At 40.3% G+C, this 18,563-nt stretch overlaps 1 protein-coding gene across 1 annotated transcript in view; it reads left to right on the top strand.

The window, feature by feature from the left end:
• Positions 1–18,563, top strand: part of DGKB (diacylglycerol kinase beta) — a 620,162-nt gene that overhangs the window by 589,209 nt on the left and 12,390 nt on the right. Inside the window, exons 23-24 of the mRNA XM_059728962.1 lie at positions 10,653–10,773; positions 14,319–14,379. Coding sequence (XP_059584945.1) covers positions 10,653–10,773; positions 14,319–14,379 — 182 coding nt within the window. The remainder of the gene's footprint in view (positions 1–10,652; positions 10,774–14,318; positions 14,380–18,563) is intronic.

Consider the following 18,563-nt stretch of genomic DNA (forward strand, 5'->3'; position numbering starts at 1 on the left):
TAGGTGACTACTTAAAATGTGGTTAACCCATGTAATGTCTGTCAGGTGCCATAGTTTCCATGAGAAGCATCAAGAAGTATCAGATGATCCATTCTGTGTTTTGTGTTTGTCATAGAGCCAATAGAGTCAAGCTTTGTTGCCCCACAACCACCCCCCCACAACCAGGGTGGGTGGGCTGGCTGTGGCCCAAGCTGTCTGCTCCAGCCAAGCAGGGAGGTGTGCTCTAGTGCCCCCCAGCTTCTGGCCTGGGCCACTGCAGACATGTGGCTGCATTTCCAGAATCAAAAGTGAATGTCTGTACTGTCTAAAAATCCTGCTCTAAACAAGTGTAAGTACTCTTAAAGAGAAAAATGTCTTCAATTTGTTTAGAATGGAACGTGTTAAATGATTTAAACATAGGTTGTTCCTGTTCTTTTTCTGTGAGAAATGTTGAATGAAAATCCTTTGTTTGAAAATATTTCTGATTTTTTTCCAATTTTTTCTTGGAAAGTTTCAAACTAAATAAAGTTGACATTTTAAGTCAAAATTAAACAGAACAGTTCATTCTATTTGAAATGCTGATTTGGAAGGATTTTTTTTTCTTTTGGGAAAACCAAAATTTTTCATCAAAGCTTGTGAAGCATTTCAGTTTCAGTTAAACTATTTTTCACTGGGAAAGATTTCTACTCAAAATATTTTAGCAGCTATAAATAAGTAAATAGATGTCATAATTCCTACTCTTATTATTTATTTAATTTGCTTTTTTCTGTGCAAAACACTGACATCTTTTCAGCACTGCAATACACATTTTGAAAATGCTATTAAGGCTATGTGGCATTCCTGTATGGGGGGGAAAAACAGTTTGCTCTTCAATAAAAGAGCCAGTAATGGAAGGATTGCAACCTGTCTTTTACCATTGCAAAATCCAGAGCCAGATGTAGAATATAAATACTCTAATGGAACATAGGGAGCTAGGAGCATAGGAGATAATCTGATGCATGCAGATGCTAGCAGTCAAGATTACTCAAGCTGTACTGAAATTTCCTTTGCACCTGGCACTGGAGGTGTTAGCCATGCCAGTTCAGTCCCCCAACACAGATGTTCTTGTTGTACCACTTAGCATGTGGAAACATTTAGGTTTCTGTTTAGCTCGGCATAGTACACATAAATACTGTAATCCAAAGACCACCCATTTATTAGTGCACCTGCATCTTCCATTTTCTTTAATTCTGTTCATGCATTGCAACCCTCTTGTGCTTTGTAACCTAATGCAGAGAACTAGGATAGAGGAACAAAAGGCTAAAATATTTATTTAATAGTACTATGACTGTCTTATGATGTCAAAAGAAACTGCATATTCAAAAGATTACCGATTATTTGTGCATACAACTTAAGTCTAAATTTGCAGAAGTCTTCATTTTGTAAATGTCTATGTATTGGCATCACATATATTTATTCATTTAGCTTTCTAGCCTGTGGTCTAGGCTACTGTGATATTAACCCAATTAACTAAAGCACTTAAGCCTGTGTTTATCTTGAAACACCTGCATACTTTTTTCTCAAGTCAGTGAAGTCAAGTATATACTTACAATTTTGCAGGCAAGGGACTCTAAAAATTGTGTTAATTATTAAATGACTCTACAAAAATAAATCTTCTCAAGTATTAGCGAAAAATCTTTCCTAGTTAGTGGCTACCACTAAAAACAATAATTTCATTTTTACTTTGTTAAATTTCTGGGACTTAACAAATACTACAAAAAATACCCACACGTGAACTCCAGGTACCCTAATAACAATTAAATTTAGTCATTAAAATATCACCCATAGTCCCACACAATAGAAAAAATAGCATAGTAGCTGGAAAACTAAGGTGCATGGGAGCATGTCCCAGCATGCTCCACCTAAAACCCATGTCCTCAACTCAAGTGAGAAGCCCTCTCAGATACCTTTCTGCAATGAAAGATAATACTCCTGTATATGTTCCATTGCAATATAGCTCATAATACTCAGAGAAAAGTGGAAAAAATGCAAACAGAGCAAGTTATTGGAGAGAATTAATATTTTAAAATAGTAATGATGAAGCCCTACAATGATGGAAGTGAGTAACCAGAAAGGCAATTCTTCACATGGATTTAATCAGAATAGCTGTTCAGGAAGTATTGGATACTGTTCTTCTATAATTCCAGATGTAAACAGAACAAGAGTACCTGATTCTGTTTTAGCTTAATCCATTTGGGGAGTGGATAGAATGCATATGTAACATTAAAAGGACTTGACCTGTTGTTCCTTTTCCCCATTTGTGTTTTGTCTCCCTTAATATAAATGAGAATCAGATTTTTGGGGCCAGATTCTGTCATATCTATCTTATTGTGCTTGGAGCTTATCTATATTGAGTCAGTGCCGGGTCTTGTGGATCATGGATTTGAGTATGCCCTGCCTATCCAAGTCTGCTCTAGAACCAGAAGTCTTCCAGTGAGCCTGCTCTGGGAGTGACCTTAGCACCTGCCCTTGGGCCTCAGTTCCTCAAGGTACTGAGAGCAGAAGCTATGGACAAGTCTAGGGCTGCCTCATTAGAGAATTTCAGACTTTAAGATATATCAGCAGATGCAGGTGATGTAGCATGACCAGCATGTTCTCCCTCAGACCAAGATGCAACAAGTTTGTACACAGGTGACCGAGTGCACTTTGTATGTAATGCCCAGGTTGTAACCATATTGGTCTAGAGGAAAAAGAGTCCTGATCAATACAAAGCAATCAGGTCTAGGATCCTGATTGCTTTGTATCTAATGCATAGAATAGGATCTGGCCTTTAGCCTTTTCTGGGTGCTCTGTCTTGCATCTGGATACTATTTCAGATCCCAGTAACAGTGAAACTGTACAAACACTGAGTAAGAAGTGATGATGCCCAGAAGGCTTGTACAGCCTGTACTGAAGTCTGCACTGCCACACTTTCACTGTTATCAGTACCCAAGCTGTCTAAATAAGAGCTATATTAAATATCTTTCCAAGTGCTCTTGTGACACTGCAGTGTAGACATAACTTAAAATATTTATTTATATGGATGTTTCAGACCAGGAACAATGCATAGGCAGTGCATGTGCACCCGCTGAGTGTGGCGATGCACCCCCTACAAAAAGGTGCTGCTGACACTGTCAGCAGCACCTGCAGGCAGTTGCCACTCACCACCTCGCTGCCAACATTGCCGGCGGCATCTGCAGGCAGTCCGCCATCGCCACTGGCCACCGCCACCACCACCAGCAGCGTCTGTGTGTGGTCGCCGACCCCCGGTCAGCGCTTACCACCCCACCGCCGACAGAGCCAGCAGTGTGTACAGGAGCTCCTGCTTACCGCTGCCACACTCCCGCTGCTGCCGTGCCCCGTCCCTCTCCCCCCCCCCCCCCCCAGCTGCCAGGGGCATGCATCGTTCATGTTTCAGACCACGAGAAATGGCTAAATGTTCTGAACTGTGGAAAATTTCAGGACTATGTCATGGGTGGCTTCCAAAATATTTTCAAGTGGAAATCTTTTGAAGTAGAAGGCAACTATCTAAAGTACACAGATTTTCTGAGGAAGACTGCTTCAGAAATTGCTGTTGTTCTGAGTCGGATGAAATCCACTCCATTCATACATTACAGAGCCAGAGATTATAGAATGTAAATGTAACAGGACATACATGGGAATGAGACCTATGAATGAGCTGTGTGCCAAAGGGATGGGGGTCCTTAGATTCTCTGGGGCTTCTAGGCCATGTGCCTGCTCTTGACAAAAATCCTAGCCCATTGAAATCAATGTGAGTTTTGTCATTGATATCAATAGAGTCAAGATTCACCCAGAGAAAAACTCCTTTCTCTGAGGGGAAAATGCAACACTAACTACATTAGAACATTTTGTTCCCCCAAAGGGGAATATTTATCCCCCTGTCTAGTACTCTTAGAAATGTACAGATCAAAACTGGTTTACATTGATCAAATTTCTACAGGTCCATCAATATTATTGTATCTTTCCTTTCTAAACAGTGGCATTTTTATAGGCTAATCAAATATACAGTATTACTAGGAGCCATTTGAAGTGAATGCCAGAACTACATAGAAGTAATCTGAGAATTAGATCTATTTTTGTTAGTTGAAACAATCTTGACTTGCTCATATTGTATTGTACCTGATACCCAGTAATCTGATAGTACCAATACAAACAGAAAGATATCCGGTTTGAAGTTCTTAAATATCTGTTAAAAGTGGCGAGCAGTCCAAGCACATTAAAATTCCATTTTCCCCTACAAGTGTTTGCTGCCGATGACCCCCACTGATCTTAAATATATTTCTGTATCTGTAACTGAATAGAGGTTTTCCGTACAGCATGTTCTAATGGTACTCTGGCCTTTAGCCAACAAGCCACTGAATAAGGCTATTTTTAAAATACAGAAACTGGGAACAGCTGCAGCAATCAAATTTGATAAAAACAGAGGAACTTTGCTTTTTTTACAATTTGTCCAAGTTTAGACTCCTTTCATAGAACGGCTTTTGTTCTGTTGGATGAAGAGGGTAGAAGAGTAACACAGTGAAACCCTTTTGAAAAAATAACTTTTAAAAGAATACAGATTAAAATAATAGGGGGGTTTTGGTGCAGCAATATGTTCAAGACAATTGTACCTCAAACTATTAAAAGAATAAATCTCTAAAAAGAATACATTTGGCCTGCTAAGCTGTGCCATAAAAGGCTTTTCCATAATGATCTCCTGAAGAGGAAGACGAAACCTCTTGTTTCAAAATGTTAGAAATCTGAACATTGGTCTTGGGAGCAGTTGTTTGATTGGGGAGTGATTTGATTTGAATGCTTCATTTCTCTTTCCCTTTTTTCCCCCCAGTGTTAATGAAGAATGTATCTGTTAAGGGGGGAGGGAAGGGTTCATGTAAGGAAAAAGTTTTACAAAGACCTTTTGTGCATGTTAAAATGTTTCACAAAATATTTAATTATAAGGAGTTACTCATCCTTGTTCCCCTGCTAGTTTTAAGTAAGCTCACAATTGCATGCTAAATGAAAGTCAGGAGATGATTTTGTACTGCAAATTCAATCTGCGGTAGGAGGCTGTTAAGAGATTCCATTTGAGGAGTGAGTCTGTGTGCTAAGCTTATGCAAGACAGAAAATACTGGATGATAATGTTGTCCCACTGAAATCAGTGGAAATTTTTGCCATTTTTTTCAGTAGTCACACTTTCATTCATTTTGTTCTTTTTAATCACTTGCAAATTACTTAAATTCAAAACCCTATCCCACTAGGCTGCTTCGGTGTACACCAATTCAAATTGGTTAGAAAGAAATATAATTTTCCTTTGTCTTTTCTCTTCTTCTTTGTATCTATATAGGTATGTGTATGCATATATAAAATATTCTTGTACTGGGACCTATCATTTTCGCAACTAAGTATCTCTTAAAGGTAAAAATCACAATAGGACAACTTATATTATTCAAGATCTTTTTCTTTCCTTTTTTAATATCTAAGTATAAGGGAGAGTGGGTGTTACTTCAGGAAGTCTTAAGCTAGGTATTGGGCTTAGAATCAATATGTGTATGACATACAGCAAGGCTATCCAACTTCTAAGCAGCCAGGACCACACCAGTGGGGGGCCACATTTCATGTGGGCCATGGGCCCCCCAGGCCACACACCATATGCATGTGCAGGCCTCACCTTCGGCTGCCCAGCTGTGGGCTCCACCTCACCACACTGTTGTGGGCTCCACTGCACCATACCACATGACTGCTCCAGGCCAATGGCTCCTCTGGCACTGCAGACTTTGCCATGCTTCCCAACCCCAGCCTCTGAGGCAAGGCTATGCAGCAGAAGCCCAAGGATGTAGAAGGAGCTCTGAGCCCTTAGCTACTGTTTAAGCCAGAGCAATATGGGCAACAGCAGCCAGATGGGAGTCCAGAGGACACATATTAACCCCTTGTGGGCTGCATGTGACCCACAGGCCAGCAGCTGGACAGCCCTAACAGACAGGATACTGCATCATGCATATGCACTAGAACCAGAACTGCAGCACACAGAATAAAAGTGTGTCAGATGCTGGAGACATGCATGTTGTATAGAACTTGACTCACATAGGTAGTCCCATGAAGTCACTACTCAGAGGAAGGATAGTTTTGATAATTCACTTGGGTTTCAGAAGAACTGAATTCAGATCCTTTATCTGTCACAAACTTCATGTGTGACCTTGTTTAATAAGTTCATGATTCTGCAGAGACTTACTCATAATGTACTCTGACTAACTTCACAAATTACTCATGATGTGAAAAGCTTTACACACACACACACACACACACACACACACATACACACACACAGATTTTACAGGATCAGAGCTGTGATCTATGTATGATTTCTCCCTCTATAAAACTGAAGTAATAATACTTCCTTCCTCTGACCTTTTCTTTGTCTTATCTATTTAGATTATAAACTCCTGGAGGCAAGGTCTGTCTCCCTCTATTTTTACTGCATAGCTAATATAAACGGGCCCTGATTTCAGCTGGGCTTCAAGTTTCAATTGCAATATAAATTATAATATGTACTATGGTATATTTCTCTGATTCCTGCTAGCCCTTGCTTTTTTTAAATCTTCAGATTGCACAGTTTACTGTGATTTTGCTAATTTATTTTAACCAAGTAATCTAGCAACTGTTTGTCTTAAAGCATGCAAAGTCTATGATTTAAGCATATCTTTAGCACTTTATACAACAGCAGTTCCTATCTCTGCATATAAGAGTGACCCTACATTCCTGCATAATGGAAAATTGTATTTTTAATACATGCACTGTTCTGAGCAGATACTATAGCATTCATGTGGTGCAGAGCATTGAACTCAGCAGGTTTTCAAAGGCTTTCTGGCAACACACCAGTTTTCAAACTCTTATCCTGTATTTTAACTGGAACCAAAAAAATTTCCAGCATGATGATTACCAGGGTTTAATTACATTTAGTCAGCCATGTAGTCCTTTCTCTCTGAAGACAAAGTGCCGCCAGAGACAGATTTACCACTGACCAACAGTGTTTTTATGCAAATGTGCCTGAGTAAGTACAGTAACCCCAAATTATAATAGAGTCTTTCAATCTCTTGCCAGGACAGCAATATTTATATATTTCAGAGATAAATTGGATATCAAAACAGTTCCATTACAGAAGGGAAGTTTTCTATGTAAATCACTGTTTCTAATCACACTGTATTTCTCCCCACCCCCTACCCTCCTTTGCTTTCTTTGTCTTAACTTCATACATGAATTCCAAATGTATTATTGTATTGCACATTCACTTTATATATTGAAGTGTGTATTTAGTGCAGAGATAAGAGGCAATATAAACTTTGCATTGAAAAGCTTTAAGGTTTCCAAGTGTGTTTCTTCTGGGGTTGGGGAAGTACTGTAAAGGGCTCAAATTCATGCATGGTGTTTTGTCGACTACTAGCGCAAGTTTTCATTTGTGCTCCTCCCCTCCACTTGCCTGAGAGGAGGAAGTAGACGGGTAATATCCCTAGTGACTTTATCCCCCCATCAGGAATGAGTGCACGGGGTCAGATGCGCCTCTGCATGCTATTCAGAATCTGCTAACATCAGCACTCGCTCATGAGAGCTGGCTTTGTTTACTGATGGTGCTAATATGAGGAGACACGTGAAGTAGTTTGGTTTATGGAAGAGGGCAGGAGAGGCATGGTGCTGTGAAAACATTCCCACACAATCTAATGGCTCATTCAAATGGAAAACAAGTGAGAGCCTTCAGTTCTTTTACAATACTTAAAGTAGATCAAACTAACTCAAGAACCCAAAGGCAGCAGTCAAAAATCACTTTTCTAATGCACTGATCGCAAGGTACTCTCCAGGGCCAATTAGCTGTTGGAGCTCAGATCACATTTATGCATCTCAATGAAACAGCCTAATTTTAACATTACCTAGCAGTTGTAGTTGTTCTCACTGGGAAGTGCTGGATGCTAAACTTTTGAAAGTCTGATCTTCAACTTCTAAGTATTGGATAAAATTGAATATAGCAGATGAAGGATATATATAAGGTGTAAAACGTGTCAGATAACTGTACATCAGAAAGTAACAAGTGATTAGTTTAAGATTGCTACTAAAAATATTCCTGTTTGGCCCAAAGTTCCTCCCATTTGTAGATGACTGTCTCATTACAAGCGTGAACATTTTGAAGTGGCCTCACTTTTCAAAGGTCAAAACCAGTGTTCCAGTGTTTATCAAACCACAATTTTTGGATGTAGGTAGTGTGGATCAAGGGGCAGGATTTTGTCCTTAGTTACCTGCTGTCACTGGCACGAGCATCTCTGTAACTGAAAAATGATGCATCATATTTATGTCACTGCAAATGTCACTATCTTGAATCTTGCATATGTTGCATGAGCTGTCAGTAAAAAAAAAATAAAAAAAATCTGTTCTTAATTATTCTCCCATTATTTAAAAAATAATTTTAATCACCTAGTAATGGACCTATGATGTTAATTTATCCAGATTTAATACATGATTTAATACATTTATAAAATGTTGTATGTTTTTACTATCTAAGACATTTTGTCTTTTAAACCTCTGGGGATATCAATGAAAATGGAATATGTTTAAGCTTGATTTATGATTGGATATACATATGAGTAACTTCAGTCTTAAGAGAATATTGTATTTTTAACAAAGCAGGCAATAGAAAACTATAAATACAAAGTTAAACTTATGCTTTTTAAAATAAGAAAACAAATGGATATGAAAATGCTTTTGTCTGGGGTGTTTTAGACAGAGATGATACTGCCCAACAGCATTGGACAACATGACTTCTTGAGGTCTTTTTCAGACCTTTTTTCTATGATTCTATTGAAAAATCCAACAGAGCTGCTATATTTTGGTCTATTCTCTATTCTAATATTTTAAAATAATAAAGATTGTGTTTGTTGTTGCACTGTCATTGTATGAAACTAATTTCACTCTGAAAAAAACAGCAAGGACATAGAGAAAAAGGAGAGAAATAAAATTAAGGTACTTTCCAGCAATAATCTTTCTGACTGAAAAGGAATAATCTGGACCATGTACTAAAGAAACTGTATTCTAATTCTTCACCAAATTTCCCCCTTGGTACACAGGTTTCAGTAAATTACCTCAATCTAAATCCCAAAGAAGTTAAAGATTCCTTCTGAAACTTTAGAACAGTGCTTTAGTTACAAAACTTATCATGAATTCCACCAACATTAATGGTTGAAGAGTTAAAACATACAAATAATAATGTTCTCTCCTTTCCTTTGGCAATGTCATAAAGATGACCTCTCAGATTTTAACTTTTTTTCTACTTCACTAGCTAGACTATATCACATGGTAGCATAGATATTAACAGCCAGTTTATAAAATAAGGGACATTGAAGCATAATATACAACTGAAAGAAAATGTTTCTATTCCCTGTCCATCTGTTCTTGGCAACATACATTCAACTGAAACTTGTAAAACATTTTGCACAAAGCAAAGCAAGTGGGATCCAAATAGGATTTTGCTAACTTGGGTTGCATCACAAACTAGTCTCAAGTATGAATATTGATATTCATGGTTACAGACCCTTTTTGCATCCTAAACTGTGTCTACAGATTCCTTGAAGTCAAGTCAAGAAGTGTTTATTTCACTTTCAATAGTGTATTAAATTAAATTTTAGAAAGTTAAGTAACAAGGATGTCACATGCATATTTTAATCTCTCTCCCTCTCTCTCTCTCTCTATATATATACATGCTCATACACACACACGTGCATGTATACAGTGTATATAGTATGTGTGTAAATCTGGCATTTCCTTTCTTTTTCAACTATATAGATAGTTCTTTTTCAGCTATATATATAGTTGAAAAAGAAAGAAAATACCAAATTATATATATATCATACACACACATATTGTACGTGTATACATATATAGTGTGTGTGCGTATATATATAGTTGAAAAAGAAATACCAAATTAATAATTATCTATGCAACTTCAATTGTGCTCCATTTTATATCTAACTTGCGCGCTCCATGTAAGACAAGAGTCTCATAAAAATTACAAGTTATCATGTAATTAAACACTCTATTATGATGCTACAGATAAGGGGTCAAATTAAAGTTGTAGAAGGCCACCTGAATGGAATTTAACAAGACAAGAATAAGGCAGTTCTCTAGCTCAAGGCCTTTTCCTCTACCAGATTTCAGAGACCTGCTGCAAACAGTAGAGTTGACACAACTTCTCAAAAAAGATTAAAAGAATCTTTTATAATGGTATGTGCTACGGTATTGAAATAGGAGTCATGTCCAGTTCCTCACATAATAATATAATCAGTATTATAGGTATATAATAAAATACCCTTTAATATTATAATAAACCATGGACAATTCTTATTATTTGATTTCAGAGATTTTTTTTTTTTGGTAGGTTGTTTTGGATGACTTGCAAGTGAATCTAATTTTACTAGGCCTTAATGCTGTAACTAACTTCTAGTGAATTTAGGTAATGTTGTCACACTTCTCCCCGCCTCCCCCCCCGTACTTCTCATCTGATGTCACTATCACAGTCATTTTTGCTATTGATACCTATCTGTCATGTTACTTCAATATTTATTTCTAGATGAAGTATCAGTATTTTCCTAAACAGCAGTGTGTTGCATTGTTTCAGATCTGAGTGATCAGCTGATGGAAGTGGTTGGTCTGGAAGGAGCTATGGAAATGGGTCAGATATATACAGGACTGAAAAGTGCTGGAAGGCGGCTAGCCCAGTGTTCATCGGTTGTTATCAGGTATAATATTTATTCTGCCTAGCATATTACAATAACACATTCATGTTTTATATGCCATTTGTTCATTATATTTGTATTCTAACAACCACATTCATATCTTTTGGTTAAAAGCAATTATTTGCTACATATTAAATGAAAGCTACATACTACATGCACAGGAAAACCTGTCAAAGGTAAATGGTTAATGATTCCATGTGTCCATGAGGTTTCCTTTCTTTCAAACATATCAAAAAGAGACCAGACAAATTCTTAACGTTAATCTTTACTTGGTATTTTCAGCTTTTACTTCATTGTGAAAGGAAGCTTGTCCAATAGTTAGACCAAAGGATGGCAATTTAAAACTCATGGGTTTCATTATTAGCACAATCTTTGTGTAACTTGAGTCATACAGCTTATCTTTGGCGTATTTTATGCCATATCATATAATTAGTATCTTCATATAATCAGTATCTTAATACTTCTGTATATGTATAATCAGTATCTTAATACATTCTTCACCAGACTTAGCAGTTGTGATTAGTGTTTGTAAAGGACTTTGTGATACTCAGAACTCAAAATCCTTAATTTTAATGTATGTATTTATTGAACAATGACAGGTCAGTGTTAATAAAGGTACTGGTATATCGTAGCCATGAAATAACAGGACAGGCTAATTTGGCTGTGACTTTATTTCCTGAGCTAAAAGTGAACATGGTTTTCATTGGTAAAAGTAAGTGCTGAGTACAACCAAGGAAGACCTCCTATATGTTCAATTTATGAAATATTGCAAGAGCAGAAATTGCAAAGTCTTTCACTTAGGGAATATGGGCGTGTGTAGATGAAATGGGGGCCCTAAATTGAAGTGGTGGGTTTTAAAAAACACTGCTTCAATTTAGGGCCGATTAAACCCTCATGTCATGCACACGCCCCGCTGATTGACCTGCCTCTCTGGTGGGGAGGGGAGGGCGAGCTGCCTGTGGGTAGAGCAGTCCCTGGGCTACAGGCAAGGTTGGTGCTTCCCTCCGCGGCAGCAGCGGGCCACCCAGATGACACCCGCCTGCAGTCACCTGGCTTGGGCTGTCCCAGGGGGCACAGCAGCTGTGGAGGGAAGCACCAGACCCCCACGCAGCTCATGCAGGCTCCAGGGAGTGAGGAAAAAAAAGATCAGGCTCACCTCTTTTCTTGGGCGGAGACGCTGCTGCCAGGCTGCCTGCAATGCTTCCTGCAGAGCTTCACAGAGCCTGGTGCCTCGCTTTGCAGCTGTAGGGGCAGTTTTAGTTTTAGTTTGCAGTGCCCCAAGTCATTTAAGGTGCATCATGCTGCCGAATTTCCTACAGCGGGTGGAATTAATGCACAATACGCCACCGAGGTGTGCAAACACTGACACCATTAAAGCGATGCAAAAGCATTTAATCCGCTTTAAAGTGTCGCGCACACATGCCCCTCATTTTATCTACACACGGCCCATGTCACACCCTTCCTCGTCCCATGCCAGAAAAGACTGCATGAGAAAAGGCCATGTAAGCCTTTAAGAAAAGAAGATGGAATTTTTTCAAATGACTGGGGTTTGTGTATGTTTGTGTATATTGTTTTTAAAGCATGATGCCCGAAGTGAATACCACATCACAGCCCCTGGATTAGAATGCTAAACAGTCTCATTTCCAGTTCTTAAAAGGAAAGCTTCTGTGAACAGTACTTCAGGGAACTGATTTGATTTTTATGTGACTACAAGTAGGGTAACCAGAACTAGACACAGGTTTTATGATAATCATTTCTTCTGTCATAAAAAAATATGTTGGTGTGGCTGACAGAACGTTTTTGTTTCCTTCATCACTGTTGGTCTGAAATTGTTACAGGTAGCATGGGATTCTCTTTATTATTATTTATTAGTTGTACTGTAGTAGCATGTAGGAGCCCTAGTACCACTGCACTAGCCCCTATGCAAACTTATGGGAAAAAGGCAGTCCTTGAAATCAAGTTTATCCCTAAAGTTCTGACATAATTAACTCTGAATTCACAAGCTTCAGTGTCCTCTCTCAGAAAAGAGAAGCCCCATATTTTGAACATGCCGGTGTACTTTTGTTCTGAATTATAGAAGTACACTTAAGCCCTGGTTATATGTTACATTCGTAACACTGAATGCACCCTTGTTGTGCTACAAAAAGTGAGTGTACAGCCTTTCAAGCTGTTTGTAGCACTTTAACAATGCTGCAAGTCAGTGGTGCTTCCTGTGGAAAAAATTCACCCAGGGTAGCCATTTCTCACCCTTTGCCCCCCTTTCTCTCTTACCTTTGGCTTGCAGGCACAGGAAGAGCAGGAAGCAGAGAGCTGGAAAGCCTCATGAAGTGCAAGGCATTTTGGAAGTCATAGTTCTCCAGAGTGGCAATGGAGTTTCCTGCAGCTGAGGCAAATTTCAACCCCATTTTTTGCCATTGAAACCCATGTCCAAAGGGCAAAAAACAACACTGGTTCTGGCAGCAAAAAATGGGGGTCAGTTCTTTGCCAAGCAGCAGTGAACTCCACAGCGACTCTACGAAACTGATTCTCAAAATGTTTTGTACCCTGGGACACACGTTGCCTGTACTGGCTGCTTTCTGGAGCCAGAAGTGCAGGCAGAGTGTGGCAGTCAGTAGCCCAGGGATGAGGCACCTCCTTTACCTGCCCTCCCAGATGAGGCACCTCCTTTACCTGCCCTCCCCACTTGTCCTTCTGGCACCCCTCCCCTTAGGCCAATAGTTTTCAAACTTCCAAGTTGCAGGACCCTTTCATATTACTTCTGCTGCTATCCCCTATCCCTAGCTCTGGGCCATATGAGCTGATGTGGAACCAGGCAACCAGACCTAGTAATGATGGCATACCACTTTCCAGCCCACTGCACCATTACCCCCAATCTCTTTGCAGAACCCATGATGACGTATTGTGGAATCTCAGTGTTTTGCAGAACAAAGGGGAGGGAGAGCTGTCAGGGAGCCCTTCTGCAACCCTGCTGAAGCTTTGCTTGTTGCTATAGCTGTGCCCAAACCTGGGTAGCCACAGCTCTGAGAAGCTCCCATGGGGGCTGCAGAGCTGATAACTGGAAACAGGCAGCTGCCTGCTCTGCCAGATGAGCATTGATAGCCTTCCATGGCAGGGGAGAGGGCAGGCTATCAGTTATCAGGCTCCACTGTGGGGTAGGGGGACCCAAGGAGCAGCCCCCTATTACCTGCTGGCTGGTAGTTCTCCAGGCAGGGGGACTGTACCCTCATAGCACTTCCAATGATGAGACACTTCCTAGTATGACAGAGTAACGTTTGTCCAAACCACTAGGTTTGTCTGCAACACACCATGCACATACATTACATATGTCAGAGGAAAACCAAGCTCTCTATTTTGTAAAAACATACAGTCACATACATATACTTAATGACTGAAATTCTTGATGATACTAGTGGAAATTGAGTGCACAACTGAGGACAACCTTGTAATTGCCTGAGTCTGTCAAGTCCTCATGTATCTGTGTTCACAATGCAAATTTTCTGAATTTTGTCCAGGCACACTTCTTAATAAAATTAAATGTTTTTCCTTAGGACCAGCAAATCTCTGCCTATGCAGATTGATGGGGAGCCATGGATGCAGACTCCTTGTACAGTAAGTATGTTAGTATTTGCCATATGTCATGGAGCTGGTTTTCAAACAAACTTTGATGGAAAGGAAATATTTTTTCTTGACAAAATTGACAAACATCTCAAAACTTATTTTTTTTCAACCAGCTCTAATAAACAAACTTTGATTTCAGCTTTTCTTAAATGGTAGGCAAAGAGACAACTGAAGGCATCACTGTTGACTTAGCTTTTTCCTCATCTGTTTCTTCATATGTAGATAGAATTCACACCCACTCTCACATGAACACAAAGAAACAAAAAACCTGTAATTTAATCATGCTATTTCTTCTACAAGCTGAGATGGTACGAAAAAAAGACACAGCTTGTTATTGTACTGCTTATTTTAAATACTTGAGAAATGCTCAGATACAGCTATGAAGAGCAAGCCATATAAACAGATACATGCGTGAAGCCAGAACAGTGGGGAACCTCATGAAATTTAGAACAAAATATTTTGGAGTTAAGAGATAGCAAATTACCTTGTGCAGTGATAGCTGGATGATTTAAAAAGCAACAGTATGGCAGTCTGCACTTACACATGCAGCACAGAACCTGGGATTTTCTACTCACTGGACTTGGAGAAGGACCAGGATAATCCATGGAAGGGGTTGTTGCCTGCATATTTTTTTACAAAATCCCATCTTAATGAACTATGATGCCATACACATGACTATCATGTGCATACAGCATAGGGTGACTTGCAGGTTGTGCATGTCTGTGCTGTCATCTCGTGACTCTGCCCAAAATCCAGTCTTTGTTAATGTTATCCAGCCACTGTTCTTAATACAATTAAATATTTTGCTTTCAGGCTTGTAAGTCTATACAGTTTAAGAAAGAGAATCATGGATGCAGAACCAGGTTTGATATTTAAAATTCCAATGTGAGAAAATAGTAAATTATCAAGGATAATTATTGCTATCTAGTAAAAATACCCTTATAGAAACTGGACATGGTCTTGGGCTCAGCCCCTTCCCAGATTTATGCTGTTATTTTTTAAAGAAATTACTCTGTGTCCTACAAAAGCATGCTATGGAATATATTAATTTCCTTTTATAAATAAATGATTTATATAAGCTGTTTGTTTCTTGAATGCAAATAGTAGTGGCAGCAAAAGTGGACCTCAGTGAATCTCTCTGAATTTAGTTACAGAATCATTATAATGATTGTATTTTATTTAATTTTATTTTATATTACACAAAATATATCCCTTTTTTCTTCTCTGGAAAGGGTGAGGAGCTTTGTGTGTTTACTGATGTTGCTACTATTGCTCCTCACATTGTAATGAGCTTATCTGATCTCATTTTCTATATCCCATGCACAAAAATGATTTGTGCAAAAAACAAAAAGATAAAACAATAATGATGACAAACATAAGAAATCTTAATAGAATTTATCCTGGAATAGGTGCTAAGGAAACAGGGGCATTTACTCTCCACAGGGGGCACTTAGGACAGATAGAGTTGTGGAGGGAATTCTGCCCCATCCCTTTCATAAACCTGGGGTGACCCAGATCTGTTCAGTGACAGGGAGCCACTAGTACTGCTGCTTGAATATTTTAGGGGCAGTCTCTTAGAGTTTTCAAGCAACAGAGTCCCCACAGGGCTTCCTTGCAGATTACCACTTCATGGGCTACCAGGGAGCCAGTGCTCTCCCTGCCTCCCTTCCTTCTTCTACTTGGAGTGGGGGAAGGCAGAGGACTGAGATACTGGTGGTCCTCTGGACCTGAGAGAAGTATACATGCATTCAAGCTGGCATGAGAGAAAAGAGATCTTCTTGGTTGGAATTGCTCTCATATTTTTTGTGGAAAAGCCAGTTCTTTTCTGTGAAAAACCTCTTGAATGCCATATGCTAGCTTTTGGTGCCAGGAGAAAGGCATTTCTCCCGGCACAAATGTAATGCCTGCCCATAGCTTCAGCAACTAGAGCAATCACCCAAGATGCGAGAGATTTGGGTTTAATTCTTCCTCTGCTGATTCAAACCCATACCCCAGAGAATGCCAGATACGCTGTTCTCAGACTCGCTCTTTCCAGCTCAGTGCCCTGATTACTGAGCTAAAGGGTTATGCTTCATGATACTTCCTGGCTGTGGCCTAACAAATATTTATTTTAGAAATTATAAGATTAAATGTTTATTTTAAATATTTTAGAAGTAGAATAGTTTCAATAGAAAGGAGTTAAAATACCACTTACCCCTCCATAGTTAATTTCTGTATTTAGTAGGGGTGCACCAATAGAGATTTTGGGGGCCGATACCGATAGCTAATATCTAAGGAAGCATATTGGCCAATACCAATCTGATATCCAATACAGCAGCCATCAGGTGGTAAGTCTGGTGTGGTGGAAGGGGAAGAGTTATGGGGGGCAGATCACCTCCCCCTGCGGTGAGGAAGGGGGCGTGAGATTGAGGCGCTGCTCATGGGGTGGGGCAGCTCCCACTGCTGCTTGCACCCTGGGAGAGCAGGGGGGGGGATGTGCCCCTGGATCTGTGCAGCACGGGCTGCAGCTGCAGGGTGGAGCTGGTGCTGTACAGGGATTTTCGTGCTAGGGGTGGGCTCGGAGTGGGCTCTAGCAGCACTGAGAGGAGGCTTTAGCCATCCCAAGTTTTGCTGCAGCTCCACTCCCAGCCCCATGTTGCCACCCAGCACCGCCCCAGCTGTACTCCCTGCCTCCACCCAAGTGCCGGGAAAAGCTGTGGCTGTGCTGGGCAGTGACATGGGAATGCAGTGAAATTTGGAATAGCTGCAGCCTCCTCTGAGCGCCACCGGAGCCCACTCCGAGCCCACCCCCAGCAAGAAAAGCCCTGAACAGTGCCAGAGCCGGCTCTACCCTGGAGCTGCAGCCCGCGCCATGCAGAACCGGGGGCACACCTCCCCCATGCCCTCCCAGGGTGCCAGCAGTGGCAGGAGCTGCCTCCACCCCATGAGCTGTACCTTCATCTGGTGGTCCCTCCCACCCACCCCAGCTGGGCAGCCCTTGCCCCCTCCCTCACCATGGTGGGGTGTTGATCTGCCCCACCATGACTCTTCCCTCCCCCCTTCCCTTCCAACTCACCAGCTGGAGGCAGCTCTCCATGCTGCTGGCTCTGCTCCATGCTGTGCTGCGGCTGCACAGCACAGGCATTCATCGACAAACTTATCAGCCCCATCAGGCTGATATCCAATGTAGACAATTTTCTTTATATTGGTACTGATCCGATGTCAGACTGATGTATCAGTGCACCTCTAGTATTTAGTTATAGAATAATAATATTCAGAAAGAGTCAGTGAATGGTGCCTTTATGAAACAGGCAGCCAATGGATTATCTGCCTACATTCCATAAAATGTTTTTATAGGATACGGAGTAGTTTCTTTTGACAATAAAGAGTATATCAGGGAAGAGGTTATAGTCAAGAGCATCAGCAGTTTCTGTCACTTTTTAACAGGTATTTTTATTAGATAGCAATAAATATTGGCAATCATTTACTACTCCCTCACACTACTGTTTTGAATCTGGGTCTCCCGTTTGCTGGATGGGTGTTCTAACTACCAAACAATTGTACAATGTCATACTACTGGAACCAGTACTACTTCCTCCTCCAGTTGCATTTTAAAGGGCTGGAAAAAAAACATGTTTCATTTTTAGAACAAGCAGGTTTAAGCACCAGACTTAAAAGACATACTGGGCACATCTACATTAATGCATGGTAGTTACTGTGCATTTAGTTTAGTATTTTCTAAATGAAGTACTAACTGAATATGCAGCAACTACTTTTACTGTGCAGTAACACTGGTGCATGGGTTTTTTGTGACACTTACAGTGCAGTAGCCTAATAACACTGCACAGTAGGTTATTAGCACAGTTTTTGACTGGCACACTACTGCACAGTTTTATTAGGCTACCGTGCAGTAAGCATCTCGTGTAGATGTGCCCACTGGGAATCCTGAGAGAGATGCCTCCAGTAATGCTGAGTGAACTTGTCTGTACATTGCAAGTTTTAGGTACACTCCTGGCTTTAGTGTTTCTTACTAGCCAGATTAGGTGGCTCCCTTTTAATGTGCTGCCTTTTGTAACTCCCCAAACATTGTATAGGGAACCTAGGCACATAACTCAGGGCTGTGGACTTTGCTACAGGGACCAAGCACCTAAAAGTCAGGCATTCTGGTGCCTCTGTGGGTCTAGACTTAAGTGTCA

The sequence above is a fragment of the Alligator mississippiensis genome, chromosome 5 (genome assembly GCF_030867095.1).
Source record: "Alligator mississippiensis isolate rAllMis1 chromosome 5, rAllMis1, whole genome shotgun sequence".
Lineage (NCBI taxonomy): Eukaryota > Metazoa > Chordata > Crocodylia > Alligatoridae > Alligator > Alligator mississippiensis.